Source organism: Lolium perenne, chromosome 4 (genome assembly GCF_019359855.2).
Source record: "Lolium perenne isolate Kyuss_39 chromosome 4, Kyuss_2.0, whole genome shotgun sequence".
Classification (NCBI taxonomy): Eukaryota; Viridiplantae; Streptophyta; class Magnoliopsida; order Poales; family Poaceae; genus Lolium; species Lolium perenne.
The window spans coordinates 370985045-371000592 of NC_067247.2; the positions used below are offsets into that span (position 1 = coordinate 370985045).

Genomic DNA, 15548 nt, shown 5'->3' on the forward strand with positions numbered 1-15548 from the left:
GACCAAGTTACTCAAGAAAAATGCTCCATTTGTGTGGACTGATGAGTGTGAAGCCAGCTTCCAAACACTCAAAGATAAGTTAACCACAGCACCGATATTGGCGGTTCCTGAACCTGGAAAGGATTATACGGTGTATTGTGATGCTTCCAAGAATGGACTTGGATGTGTTCTTATGCAAGATCGGAAGGTAATAGCCTATGGATCAAGACAGTTGAAACCACATGAACACAACTACCCAGTACATGATCTCGAGTTAGCGGCAGTTGTATATGCTTTGAAAAGTTGGAGACAATTTCTATATGGATCCAAGTGTGAGTTATACACCGATCACAAAAGCTTGAAATATTTCTTCACTCAGAAAGAATTAAACATGAGACAGAAGAGATGGTTGGAGTTGATTAAGGATTACGACCTTAAGATCAACTATACCCCAGGCAAAGCTAATGTAGTAGCAGATGCTTTAAGTAGGAAGAGTACGGAGAATCAACTTACGGAATGGGAAATTCCAAAGGAACTTCGGAAAGAGTTAGAAGATGCTCAGATCTTGTTTATTCAAGGTGATGTCAAAGGAAGTTTAGCAACCATGAGGATAATGGATGAGATGTACTCAGACTTGAAGTATGAAATTATCCGAAAGCAAGCGGATGATTTGTTCATCCAAGAGGAGATAAAAAGGATTGGCGAAGGAAGACCATCGGAATTCCATCTAGGGGATTTTGATTCATTATACTTCCAGAAAAGGATCTGTGTACCTGATGATCAAGAAGTGAAGTCAATCATATTAAAAGAAGCACATGAAACCCCTTATTCCATACACCCGGGAAGTACGAAGATGTATATGGATTTGAAGGAGATGTTCTGGTGGAACAACATGAAGAGAGAAATAGCACAATATGTCTCGGAATGTCATACATGTCAACGAGTGAAGGCAAGTAAAGCATCAGAGTCCTGCGGGATTACTCAAACCACTAGAGATACCGGAATGGAAATGGGATGAAATAGGAATGGATTTTGTTACTGGTTTACCAATGACTAATAAGAAGAAGGATATGATATGGGTAATAGTGGATAGACTCACCAAGAGTGCTCATTTCATAGCCGTAAACACAAAGGATAATGCAGAAAAGCTTGTGGATATTTATGTGAAGGAAATTGTGAGTAAGCATGGAGTACCAAAGAAGATAGTCTCAGATAGAGGTTCGATTTTCACCTCAGCATTCTGGAAACAACTACAAGAATCTTTGGGATCCAAGTTGGATTTCAGTACAGCATATCATCCACAAACCGGAGGACAAACCGAAAGAACCAATCAGATACTTGAGGACATGCTTAGAGCTTGTGCTCACGAACTTTGGAGGCTCATGGGAAGATCATTTACCTTTAGCAGAGTTCTCATATAACAATAGTTATCAGAGTAGCATTCAGATGGCACCGTACGAAGCACTGTACGGAAGGAAGTGTAGATCACCAATTTGTTGGTTTGAAACCGGAGAAAACAAGGAGTTTACACCAGACTACATCAAGGAGAGACAAGACGTCATCGAGGTGATCCGGGATAGACTCAAGATAGCTCAGAGTCGTCAGAAGAGTTACGCCGACTTAAAGAGAAGAGATTGGGAACCAAAAGTGGGAGACATGGTTTATCTGAAGGTTAGCCCAATGAAAGGACTTAAGAGGTTCGGAGTGAAAGGAAAGTTAAGCCCTCGATATATCGGACCATTTAAGATACTCAGTCAGAATCGAGGAACAGCTTTTGAGTTGGAATTACCGGCACAACTAAGTCAAATTCATAATGTATTTCATGTATCACAACTCAGAAAGTGTTTGAAGGCACCGGATGATCCTATCACATATGAAGAAATTGAATTGCAATCTGATCTAACCTATGTGGAAAGGCCTGAGAAGATCTTAGAAGTACAATGGAAGAAGTTAAGAAACAGGGCAATCAAATATTGTAAAGTGCAATGGCAACATCACCCTGAGCGAGAAGCCACTTGGGAGACGGAAGAAGAACTCAGGAAGTCTTACCCCGAGATGTTCAGGTACCAATCTTAACTTCGGGACGAAGTTTCTGTTAAGGGGGAGAGGCTGTAATAACCCAGAACATAGGAACAACGAAGGGTAGATTTAGAAATGGGATGTGCATTTCATCGCAAAACGGGGGAAATTTTCGCGCCTTATTGCAACTAAACCTAAGAGGGATCGAGGTTCTCTCTCATTTTGCACTTAGGGTTAGGCAATGTGAGTTAGGGAAATTTCGACATGATCTCTTTTGTATCTTGCTTGATTTGGGGAATTGATTTCATTTGACAAGTGTCAATACATTAAACAATAAACAATAAACAATATAAATGGAATTCATAATTCAAACAACTTATGAATTCAAACAACTTTGAATTGCAAAGTGAATCACAAATACAATATTCATTCTAGAATATAAATATCACATAATCAAAAGCTCATAAACAAAAAACTTGAGCTTTATTGATAATCAAATACGAGAATCACATTGTCTTTAAAAAATTATTGATACAAGAATTGATGAATTATAAACCGAAATGAAAAAAGGAAAATTACAATATTGTCCTAAACTAAAACCTAGACTAAATGCTTGAAGAATATCTTCTGGTCATATTCACCTTCAAAGAAACCTGCAAAACAAAGCAAAGACACTAGCCAGGGGATTAGAAACTAGCAATGTGCAGTTTGGTCAGTTAACCAAGTGTCATTGACACTTGTGTCTGTCCAAAGGTTTGGACAGTATCAAGATAAGAGCACCAGCAGACCAAACCTGAGTATCTCAGGGGCTCAAGTTTCACCACAGCACCTGTTGGTGCAATGCACCAACAGCACAACACCATAGATGAGTCATTAGATATGCCAGGGTAAGGTGTCCAAGCCAGAGGAGAACCACAGCAGTAATAAATAGGCAGAAACCCTAGAAACCATGCTTTGTCGACCAGAGCAACACACAGCAAGCCATATCCAAGAACAACATCAAGTGTTCTTCACTGTTCTTGCTCAAGAACAGAACAAAAACACAAACACTCAGCCACCAGAAATCATGGTGACCTAGAAGATCAACCAGGACTGGAGGTGAAGGGCTGTGCACAAACCACAAGACTGCAACAACAAAACATTTCATTCTAGGAGCTGGAACAAGGTATACCTAGTTCCTGGAAAAGATCCAATGGATCTAATCCATCATATGCATAAGCATGGGATGAGCAGATGCTCATATGGGTAGATCATCACTTGGTTTTCACCAAGGATTACTGCCAGTCAAAAGCTACCAAGACAGAAACTATCCAGATACAGATCATGTGCACAGAGGCTAGAAAGCATGAACAGATGCACACACTAGCAAGATCACATGCACAGATAGCACCAGTAGATAGCAAGGATTAGCAGCCAAGATTACACAGAAAATCCTAAGCAAGTAACCATCAGAAACCCTAGATTTTCTTCACAGGCAAGCATATTGGCATTCATACTTATTATGATTCCCTAATATGCAAGCAAAGTTGAGTAGCCAACAAAATCCAACCAACTAGATGAGCAACCAATCAGTAGCAAGCTACTGAGGTCACATCACACTTAGCATCAAATAAAAGCAAGCCAAATAGATCACATCACTATCCAGAAATGGATTCAGAGTTTAATTGCTTGTAAAAGAATCATGAACAGCCAACTCATATACAAGCAAGACATTTAAATCATCACTGCATAAGCAGCTCATCATAATCAAGTAATCCAAGCATGAATTTATTACAGATCCATGCTAAGCATGACAAAGAAAGATACCTGTAGAAGCCATACAACTTAATTCCTAGCCACTAGAGCAAGTCTAGATAGCTAAAAGTAAGCAACAGCACAAGTAAGCAACAACACAGTGGTGCTTGAGCATCAGCATCACTAGATAATTAATTCATATAGCCACAGAATTAGCCAGTAAGCAATCACTGACAAGCTATTGATCAAATTGATCAATCATAGCAAGCCAAGCTACACAGAGGGATTAGCCAACAAGCAAGAAATGATCCAATGGATCATTGGCTTGCATAATTATTACTGAATTATATCACAGTCACCTATAGCACACACACAAGTGTCACAGATGCATCACAAGTGCACCTAGACAAGCAAGTATGAATAAACCAGTAAGCATATCAAGCCTATAAGCATGAACAGCAGGGTATATCAAGCCATAAGCAAGCACAGCATAGCATGGCAAGTATAGAGCAAGCTAGGAGTAGCAGAGAAGCAAGCATAACATGAACAGCAAGCAAATCGACATGTGCCAGTACCAATAACTGGTAATCTGACCATAAGCTTGCGGTAAACCGAAGCACAGCAAGATTGCGCAGCAGTAGCATGACTCTAGATGATCACAAGATCACCAGAGAGTGACATAGCATGAGGAGGAAGAAGCACAGTAACAAGGGGAGGCGCACAGAGGAGTAGGAGGAGGAACAGAGAACCTTACCCGCGCCTGGAGGCAGAAGCTATGGCATGGCGAGGCAGTGCCCGCGCGGCCATAGCAGCTGCAAAGCCAGGGTAGTCGCCGGCGTTACGCCGGACGAACACCACCACAAAGACACGGCACGGAGACGACGACGGCACAGTGCGTCATGCGAGCAGCACCCGCGCCAGGTCGGTCTCGGAGGCACACACGACGACGACGAAGGCGAGAGCTCGTCGGAGACCACCAGATCGAGGCGATTCGCCAGGAGAGGACGAGAGGAGAGAAACGGCTCGGACAGATCGATAGATCTGCTCGAGGCGGTTCTAGATCGGTAGGTAGCTACGGCGGAGGAGGCCGGTGATGGCCGGAGCAGAGCGGCGGCCATGGCGGCGACGCCATCGCCACGGGATCGCCAGAGGCTAGGGTTAGACGAGTGAGGAGAGGGCCGAGTGAGAGTGAGTGAGGTGGGCCGCTTCGGCGCCACCGAACCCAAAAGGGGGCCAGCCTATTTGGGCCGTCCCTGGGTTAGTTTAGTTGGGCTGGGCCCAATAGGGGTCCAGGGGGTATTTTGGTCATTTTTACAATTAATAAAAGACCAAAACTTTACCAAATTTTTATAAATCATAAACAACTCTAAAAATCCAATAAAAATTGGATTTATAAATGAAAAATAAATCTTAACCAGAATAAAATATGAAATGAAATTATGGAACAAATTCAAAATTATGAATTTTTAGAATTTAAATAATAACTTGGAATTTTAAATTGTTATTTCCTTGTATTTAAAATTCAAGGAAAAATCTCAAATAAGTTCAAATACTTATTTTCCAACATTTCAAAATGAGATTCTATTATTCCAAGTCATTTCATTTGAACAAGGGAATTTTTCCCAGAAAACTACTATATTTCTTTTTATTCCAAAAACTATAGAGGTAACTCTATAATTTCAAATTATTTTGGAATGACTAAGTCAATTATCAAATAAAATCATGTTACTTTGAATTGTTGTACTTTGTGTGAATTACAATGATTAATACTTTTAAATCAATTGTAAATTACCGTCAAAGACATAAATCTTAAATACAACCCTAAATTGTAATAACTCAATGGGGTAAAGGGATTCAACATAAAATAATACATCCATGATTGCATTATTTGGATTTTTATAACATTGTCCTTACCGGACAATGATGCTTCTTACAGAACCCGAGGTCCAGGTTCCATCAATCGCATTGAAGCGCACTATCTCGCAGTCCACAGGCAAGTTCAACCCTTGCTCATGTCAACTTGATTATTTTCTACTACTTTAATGCAAAGCTATATACTTATCATTCCTGCATCGCAAATAAAATGTTATTTTCCAACTATGAATATGACTATGTGGCTGGCAATGGAACCATGGTATGTGTTGATATGGTGGAGGTTCCATTGCAATGGGTTATATCACCCTAGGATTAAATTACCAATGCCGTCCAGTGATTCTAGCGCCGTACAAACCGCGTTGACCATGAGATCTATAATGGCTCTGGAAAAGCCAGCTGTATCTTTTCCCTTCTGCACGCCAACGGATTGGTAGAGCCGGCGGGGTGTTGGAGGCACTGCCGTAGGTTGGGATAGCCTTTTAAATCCCCATCCATTAGTGATGATGGCTCTACGATCTATGAAGGATTGTCCAAAGTACATCATGAGTAAAGCCGTATTATCGGGGGAAAGTCTACTGGAGGTGTACGGGTGGACAAAAGGGTGGGTTTGCAGTCGCGGAGAAGGCGGTGTGGGCTTGGATCTTTATACCTGGCCTCACACCAAAGGAAGTGTGAACGGGGGCAAGTCCCTGCGGATGGCAAAAAGGGTGAGATCTCTTGTGGGAAAAGTAATGCACCTCTGCAGAGTGTATCAAATTGTGGCTGTCACTCCTTGTTCCGGGAAGGGAACTGCGAACGCGGCAGGAAAGGAACTCCACGAAGTTCTAGTCAACCTGTGAAGACTGACGGGCATAGTTTTCATAATAAAAGCAACCTTTTGAAGAAATGTTTTCAAAACATGCATTGACCTGCGATTTCCTGATCAATGGTCGTAGCTAGTGCATCAAACACCTTTTATTCTTTTAGAACTTGCTGAGTACCTCTGTACTCACTTTCTTTCGACACCCTTGCTAGACTGTGATCCTGAAGTGGAGGCTATCAACGATGGAGCACCAGAAGGAAGCTACGAGTTGGTCTACGATGAACCTGATCTTACCGGCGGAGTGGAAGGCGTAGACTATGGAATAGTCTACGGACCAGATGACACGGAGGTGGAGGAGTAGTGACATACCCTAGTATCATAGAGCCGAGCAACGTAGAACTTACCTAAATAAGTTGTTGAGCTCTTTATATTTGTTATGAGTTGTAATCGTACTTAAGTAGTATCTTAGGGTGTTCTCATAGGACCTGTGAGAATACCAACTTGTTAAGACAGTGTTTGTAATAAAGTATGGAGTGTTATGACCTGCAATGTTTCTGTTGTACCACTCTGAGGGATATGGCAATTTGTGAGGAAGCCCCTTCACAAAGATCATATCAACGACTTGTATACTACAACATGCAGTGGTATGCTGGGTCACCGCACGTGAGCACCGAGGTTCGTTGTAATATACAAACAAGGTTCCTGACGATGCAGTTCGGGTGTCCCGAATTACTGCAATTCTTCATATCTTCTCGGGTTCCAGCGAACCGGCGCTCCCGATGGGAGTAATAGTCTTCATGTCTTCTTGAATTCCAGCGAACCAGCGCTCCCGATGGGAGTAACCGCAGTAGCTCGAAGATATTCCAGGAGCCCCCGAGTAATTCCAGCGAACCGGTGCTCCCGATCGGAGTAAGAGGTCTTCATCTGAGGAGGTGCTCGACTCGGGTCTTCTGCTTGTAGATGCCGATGAATTTTTGCTGTTGTCGTCGGCAGCCCCCGAGTATTCGGGTGTGCTAACTGTCACCGTCTTCTCGTCTTCGTCCGAGGAGTAGTGAAATCCGTCGAAGTAGTGAAGTCCGTACGTGCAAGTTAGTTGCACGCTCTTGCTTGATCACCATGTCGCGGAGTCACTCGTAGCGCCGGAGTATTTGTGATGGCGATGAGGCTGTCCCAGGCGGTGGAGACAAAATATACTGCAGAGTAGACTGATAACTTGCCGATGCAAATGCTGCTGCTGATCTCTTTTTCTTCTTCTTCACGTGGAGTATCATGGTTATTGGTTGATTGCTGTTTTGCCCATGCAATTAGCATCTTGGCCGCTAATTCCATGCAGGCAGACTCTCCAAGCGTGCCGTACTTCGCTGATTGCTCGTGGTTTTCCCGAACGTGAAGCGATGGGTCTGCTGCCCGCCTTGGTACTTGCCCGGCTGAACTGAACCCGGACCGAACACGGCTGATGTTTCCAAGTTTGGACACAGACCGGGATGACAACATGTGCCGGGCGGCCAATCTGATGCTTTCTGGAGAGTTCGCATGATGCCGATTCAGTGACACCTTTGGCTAACGCGATCCATGTGCGTGCTGATCGATGACTCCTTATTTGACCTTCCTGCTCAATCAATATTGCTTGGACCCGAGTGAGCCGTCGGGTGCACGCGTAGCGACGACTGGACTCTCAAGCCAAAGTCCTGCTGCGTGGAAATTGGGATTCTGCGTTGCCGCCTTCACCTTTCCCGGCGAGATCCACAGACCGGATCCTACGACGGGGCATGATTACCGCCACAAATAGTTAATCTGCACCGCGCGCCTGGTAGCGCTGATGTTGGGCCTCGGGCGTGGTGATCATGCTTCTCAGCGACGTAGTAGATCTTGACGTAGTAGATGTTGGGCCTCGGGCGTGGTGATCATATCTTCTTGAATTCCGGCGTGGATTCTAGCGGACCAACGCCCAGCGAACCGGCGCTCCCGATGGGAGTAATAGTCTATGCGACGTGCGCAGCTGAAGTAATTCGCCATCCAAGATAGTCGGTGCGGCGGGCGCCGCTGAAGTAATTGCGCCATCCAAAATAGCCCATGCGGCGCCTTGGCTGACGTGGCCGATGAAGAGGACGCAGTTGATGTGGCCAATCCGCGACGGGTGAGCATCCGAATATATCGGGTCCGTAATGTCGGGTCCGCGGCAGGCGAGCCCCAGTACAACGAGTGCGTGACGGTGGGCGCGGTCAGCCGAGCAGAGCAGTTAACGAGGCGAGCACCCGAATATATCGGGTCCGCGATGTTGGGTCCATGGCCGGCGAACTCCCGAGTAAGATGAGTGCGCCATGACGGGCGCGGTCGACCGAGCAGAGCAGTTGACGGGGCGAGCACCCGAATATATCGGGTCCACGATGTCGGTTCCATGGCCGGCGAACTCCCGAGCGTGGCGACTGTGCGCGGTGAAGCAGTCGAAGTTTGTTCCGATCTGGTCTTGCTGGTTCAAGATATCGCCGGGCTCGAGTAAAGTCCGCCCTGTCGTTGTCTTCATCATGTAAACTCGTAAGCTTAGCTGGCTGCTGATTGATGCCTCTTCCTCGTGGATTGCTAGCACCCGATAGAAGATGTGAAACTCTCTTTTTTCCTTCGCTAGACTTGTCTGCAACCTAAATTTCCTTTTTTCCTTTCGTACAGAGTACTTGCTTGTATTGCTTTGAAACTTGATCCACTTTCAATTCCAAACGATTGATTGCTTTTTTTCTCATCCTGGGACATGGGCTGATCCGATCTGTTTTTCTGCGTGGTACTTCCTTTTACTTTTCTCTCATGGATTCAGTAGGACATGGCTTCACGTGGCTTCCGATGCTGCTAGCCATGTTTGTATTCGAGATGAATTTGTACTCTGAAACGAGGCATGCTCGGGTTGGCCTCTTAGAGATTCCTGTATCATATGCATACTCGCACGGCCGATCGAAATACGGCACCACGGCACCGTTCCGTGCCTGTGTGGTATCAGCGAGTTTGATTGCCTTCTCCTTCTTTTCTTCTTTCTACACGTGCATTGCGACGCTGCTTTTTAACATAGATCGGACGCGCTGCTGGTTTGTTGAGGTTGATCAGCATAGGCGTTGTTGATGATGATGAACTCGATGGATCCCGCCCGGATAACGAAATCCAGTCGACGCTTTCCCACAGACGGCGCCAATTGACGAGGCGGTTCCTCGGCAATGCCCACCATGAGGGGCTTGGGTTTTAGAGAAAGGTGACGACGGAAGTTCCGGGAGCGAGGCGGTACACGACGTACCCAGGTTCACGCCCCCGCGGTGGAGGGTCGCTACGTCCTGCTAGCAATCCACTATATGAATATATAGGTACAGGCACTAGTGGAAAACGGGGCAATAGGCCCGGTCCATTTGGGCCTTTAGACCCGGTTCCCGAACCGGGACCAACAAGGCGGGACTAAAGGGGGTACCCTTTAGTCCCGGTTCAAACATAAACCGGGCCTAAAGGCCTCGACACGTGGTGCGGCCAGGGAGCTCGCGGTGGAAGGGCTTTGGTCCCGGTTCGTGGTACGAACCGGGCCTATGTTTCTCTGCCGCGGCAGAGAATTGCTATTTCTCTGCCGCGGCACAGATTTTTGTACCAGCGTGTCTCTGCCGCGGCAGAGAAACAGTCTGTTTCCCTTGCCGCGGCAGAGTTTCAGCAATGCATATATATATCATTCAAGAAACCACAAAAAATCGTCATGAATATATATAGACATCGTCAACAGTACACGACATAGTCAACACAGTACACGTAATGCATGCATATTTACAATACAACTTTTCCTGAACGAATATCGTCCGACGTCACGATCTTCCGATAGTGCTCTCCACCTGGGGTAAGGACCTCGGTAATAAAGAATCCCGCGATTTCCTCTTGAATTGCTTTTATTTGATCCGCTGTTATGAGAGTGTCCCGCAGGCGTGTCATCTATATTTAAAAAAGGAGATCAATATATGAATGGAACTCAATACAATAGATGGTACTAATTAAGATTAATTGTGAAAATTTGTTATCGTACACGAGTGTGGTGTATTTGGGCATCCCCACCCTTGGGACAGGACATGTCACGCATGAAGGTGCAGACGTAGTATCCACATAAGTTATTCCCTTTTTCCTGCCTCATACACTTTACGAAAAAATAGTTCGATCAAACTAATAATCAAGCATCGTATTGAAAGTAAATATCATATATAAAGTTTCACGGACATAGCTATATATATAGTACTACTTACAGGGTAATCTCTAAATGTAAGCTCCGGTTTCCATTCACCCGGAACAGTATTGATGAACCGTTTCCAAGCCCTGCCCGGCAAAAAATAATGAGTAAATGAGTAATTGATTAGTTGATGATATCTTCGAATTAGAGCAGATGAAGATGCCAATACGAAATTGATTGAAACTACCTCTGGAGGATGGCAGCCATGTCCGCCCATTCCGCATATTCTTTACGTTTCGAGTCCATGACGTTTACGACTCCAAGGTGAAGATCAATGATTAGGAGAATAAAATGGAAACTGCACAAGCATAGCTCAATGATTACGAGAATAAAGTGGAAGGTGCACAAGCATAATGTATGTTATATATAACACTCACTTGAAGTTGTAGGGAAAGAATATATCCTCTTTGTCTGCTTGCTTCTCTAAAAACATTACGATGTTGTCCTCTGTGTCCTTGGCGAAGTCTCGAACCGTAACTTCATGAACTGTGTTTGGGTCTATGAACCCCAGCGGTAGGAGCTTGCCTCTTTTGTATTCCAGCTTCTTCATTCTGCATAATTAAATGTATAGCATACACAAAGAATATAATGAGGATAATTGTTAGTGCAAATGAATGAGCTACAAACTTAATTACACAAATAAATCACTTACAGGCAGTAGCAACTGATGACAGCTTTGTCGAGGGCATCTTGATTGAATAACTGAAACAGTTCTTCTACGTCAATGTTTATCTCGTCTTCCCCCCGGAAGTAATGCTCATCTCTAAGATACAACGTGAGGTAGCGATCACCTCTTCGACAGGCTTTCAGGTACCAGTCATGCAACCTTCGCATCTGAGTCCCTAGACGCGCGAGCTCGCCAGGTTTGACGAGATCAGATCCGTATCTATACTTGTTTACCATTTGAGCCGTCGGATAGTAATCTTCGTACTCAACTGATGCTCCCTGAGCTCTAGCCGCCCGTTCGATCATCGATGCCGTCTCTGGATCATGATATGGCTCCACGATGAAGTGGGGTGCGGCCTGAATGTCCTGCTGTCCAAGCTGGGCGACTTTTTTTGCTTCTTTCATCGCTCTAGAGGACTGTCCAAGAGAGCGGTCATAATCAGCTCTCGGCTCAGGTCTCTTCATTCTCGTCTCGGCAAAGTGCTTCACTGTCTGCGGTGGAATAAACATCTTCTTCGGCGCAGTTGCAAGAAACGCCTTTTGCTCTTCAGTCTGCTCATGTGGCAACAACTCTGGAGTCTGTTCCCTCATTGGAGTTGATGATCTCTTCGGAGCTGTAGGAGGTGCCGCGGACCGCTTCCTCTTTTGCTTAGGTGGAAGCGGCGGAGTCTCCTGACGAGGAGGAGGAGGCGGCGGAGTATTTTCACGCGGAGGAGACTGGTCATGGATAGGGGAATCATCATCGCGCAGAGGAGAATCATCACGCGGAGGAGACTGAGGTGGCGGAGGAGGCGGAGGTGGCCTGCTTGTTGGCTTCTCACCTGGAAACACAATGTTCTCCTTCCGCCATTGCACGGTGGTTCTACGGGCTTCTCCCAGTTCTTTGATTTCCCCATCTTCACCTGCAGGGTGCTCAAGCACCAACCCCTCATACTCTCTCAACACTTCATCCACCATCACAACAGCAAAGTCGTCTTGGACCGGACGGCAATGGTAAGACCTTGTAGGTAAGAGGATGCCGACCGCCGCCTTGAAGGATAGGTTGAAAACTTTAACATGCAGCTCACAAGGACGGCTCTCAGTGAGATCATCCACGGGGGGGTAGCGAGGAGGCTCGACCACCTGGTCATCAGCATCATCATTATCCACCTGCTGAGAGGAAGCCACGCTGCTTTTCCGGTGTGGTTGAGATTGCAGCGGGGCGATGGCATTGAGCAGTGCAGGATCTACAGCCTGCCCCCGAGCCATCTGAGATGTAAGTACTTGGGTTACCATGGTTAATTGGGCTTGCATGGTGCTCATACCCTCCTCTAAGTTAGCCGAGGCGGTCTGTTTCCCTTGCCTTCCTCCTCTCATGGCTTTTATCAGGAAATCTCTTCCTTTCCGCAGGAAAGCCATACTTCCACGGAACGGAGCCTGCTGTGCCTCGTGTTCGTCCGCCGTGTTCTTTGTTCCCAAGGGCGCGTGTCAGCTCATCGTTCTCTCTTTCGGGCTGGAACAACCCCGCCTCCACGTCCCTATGTGCCTTTTCCAGGGCATCAATGGGAACCTTCAGATGAGCTTTCTTATAGATGCACTTCCCTGTTTCTGGATCCAACGTTCCCCCAATCCCGTAGAACCACTCCTTGCACCGTTCGATCCAACCGTGTGTCCCTAATCTGATCCCTTCTTGGTCAGTTCCGCCTCAGCTGCCTCCCACTTAGGACGGTTAGCCCTGTATCCACCTGGACCCAGAATTTGGTGATATAGCTTCAACGCAGCATTTGCCTTATTTATTTCCGACCTTCTCAAAAATTCTTCTGACTCCGTGCTGTACTTCACGAATTCGTCCCAGTGACTTTTTACCTTCTCACTGTCCGGAGTCTTCTTTAACTTGATAAGGCGGCGCAATCTTTTCTTGTGGCTCTTGAATAGTTCGGCCATCTTCTTCTTGCCAAACTCGCGGAGGGCCTGCTCCATCTTGGCCTTCTCAGCGTCACCCCCCTCTTCGGGTACTATGTTGAAATGTGCCATGAGCTTGTTCATAATGCTGTTTTTGGCTACATCATCGATATAAAGACCTTGAGCTTCTTCCTCTGCAGACAGCACTAGTCCCTTCGGCTTGTGCCATTCTCGAACGGTGATCGGGACGTGGTCCCTAACAAGCACTCCGCATTGAGCTATAAATGCCTTTGCACCTTTCTCTGGAGCAATCGGTTTACCATCATTCTCGATGTGGGTGATGTCGTGCCTAACACCGTCATCCAACTTTTTGGCCGGGCCTCGCTTCCTCGACTTTACAGAAGAAGTGCTCGATCCGGAGGGCTAAAAAAGAAATAGTTCATAGTCAGTACAATTTCATTAGTTAATGCATCTAGTCGATCAACAGCGGCTTAATTAATTTATATACCTCGGTGATAACTACAGTTCGGGAGCCATTATGATGATCTTGTTCCTCACCGGCGCCACTAGGATCTTCTTCCTCAATATCCTCCGCTCCCTCACCGGAGGCATTCAAATAAGTTGCGGTGACATCGTCACCGCCATCATCTGGAATAACGTCGTCGTCGCGATCATCCAGAGTACCGTTTGCTATGAGTTCCTCCATGAAATTTTCTTGAATTTCATCTCTCTCCATGCTTTCTACAACGACCTGCAAGCTATACATAGGAACCATCATATGATCAAATTAAGGATAATGCAGAAAACTGAAAATGGAGTTACATATGTGTAGTTCTTAACTAAGGATCGATAATATAGTGCTGAAAGCAGATACTGCAGTTACATGCATACATAGATCGGGTTCATGTTTATTTAACCCTAATACATATCAATCACTACTACAACCACTCAACCGCGCAGACCGGGTCCTAGAGGGCGCCGACCGGGTCCTGAGCCGCGCTGGGTGTGCCCCCAAAGCCACGGAACAACAACGGGAGCATAGCTAACATGAGATCCCCGCATAACGCTCCATCCGGTCCTATACATGTTGTCTAACGCGTACATGTAACGGCGAACGTGCTGGTCCTCCGCTTCAATGCGCTGAGCTACCTCCTCCGGCGGGGCCGGCTCCCTCTAAACGACCGTGGCCCATAAGACCTCCACCAAAGAATATCCGGGTCGACAACGGGACCGGATTCCGCACCAAGGTGCGCGACCCGGAAGCTAAGACCTCCCAGTGCCACCCTGGCGGAGCCCAGTCCCGGACCTCCCCCATCTGCTCCATCTCCTCGGTGAGAGTCAGACCACGGCCCGCCGGCTGTCGCTGTCGCGGCATCGTAGCTACGAAAACAAATCATATATGTATACTAATATAAATAAAGAACATGATATTGTGCTAAATAAAAAACTTCACTACTTTTGTACTAACGCCGCGTTCCACGACCCTGTTTCGGGGGCGTCGGCAGGGGCGCCGGCAGTACCGGCACCGCCACGGACTCGGCGCTCCTCCTCGCTCGCTCTTTCTCTATTTCGCGACCCTAAGTCTATGTCGCGGCGGCACCGCTACGGACTCGGCACCGCCACGGTCTAAGTCGTCGGCGCGCGCGGGGGGCGGCGCCGACACAAATGAATCTATTTTCTAACTTTTCTAACTTTTTCCTAACTAATTTTACTAACTTTTTTCTAACTAATTTTACTAACACTAACTAACTAATTTTCTAACTTTTCTCTAACTAATTTTACTAACACTAATTTTTCTAACACACTAACTACACTATTTTTTTTTTCACTAAATTTTACTAACAAACTAATTAACTACACTAATTTTTCTAACACACTAACTACACTATTTTTTTTTTCACTAAATTTTACTAACAAACTAATTAACTACACTAATTTTTCTAACACACTAACTACACTATTTTTTTTTTCACTAAATTTTACTAACAAACTAACTACACTAATTTTTCTAACACACTAACTACACTATTTTTTTTTTCACTAAATTTTACTAACAAACTAACTACACTAATTTTTCTAACACACTAACTACACTATTTTTTTTTCACTAAATTTTACTAACAAACTAACTACACTAATTTTTCTAACAAACTAACTACACTATAATCTAACAAATGAAAAAAAAAAAAAAGGGGAGGGGAGGCGGGGGGCCGGGCTCACCTTTGCCGATCGAGGAGGAGGCGCGCGGTGCGGTGGCGGCCGGCGGAGGGGAGGCGGGCGGCGCGGCGTGGAGGAGGCGGACGGCGGCGGCGGTGGAGATCGAGAGGCGGACGGCGGCGGCGCGGCGGAAGCGGC

The 15548-nt window shown here is 45.9% G+C and overlaps 2 protein-coding genes across 2 annotated transcripts; both read right to left on the bottom strand.

Annotated features, from left to right (window-relative positions):
• Window positions 1-10829: 10829 nt before the first annotated feature.
• Window positions 10830-12668, bottom strand: LOC127326875 (uncharacterized). The gene is made up of 3 exons (XM_051353653.2): window positions 11299-12668; window positions 11024-11197; window positions 10830-10944 (listed from the first exon to the last, which is right to left on the bottom strand). The coding sequence occupies exons 1-3, from the start codon at window positions 12666-12668 to the stop codon at window positions 10830-10832; spliced, it is 1659 nt and encodes a 552-aa protein (XP_051209613.2).
• Window positions 12669-12965: 297 nt separating this feature from the next.
• LOC127326884 (uncharacterized) lies at window positions 12966-13947 on the bottom strand. Its single transcript, XM_051353660.2, has 2 exons — window positions 13702-13947; window positions 12966-13616 (listed from the first exon to the last, which is right to left on the bottom strand). The coding sequence occupies exons 1-2, from the start codon at window positions 13927-13929 to the stop codon at window positions 12966-12968; spliced, it is 879 nt and encodes a 292-aa protein (XP_051209620.2). The 5' UTR covers window positions 13930-13947.
• Between the last annotated feature and the right edge of the window lie 1601 nt (window positions 13948-15548).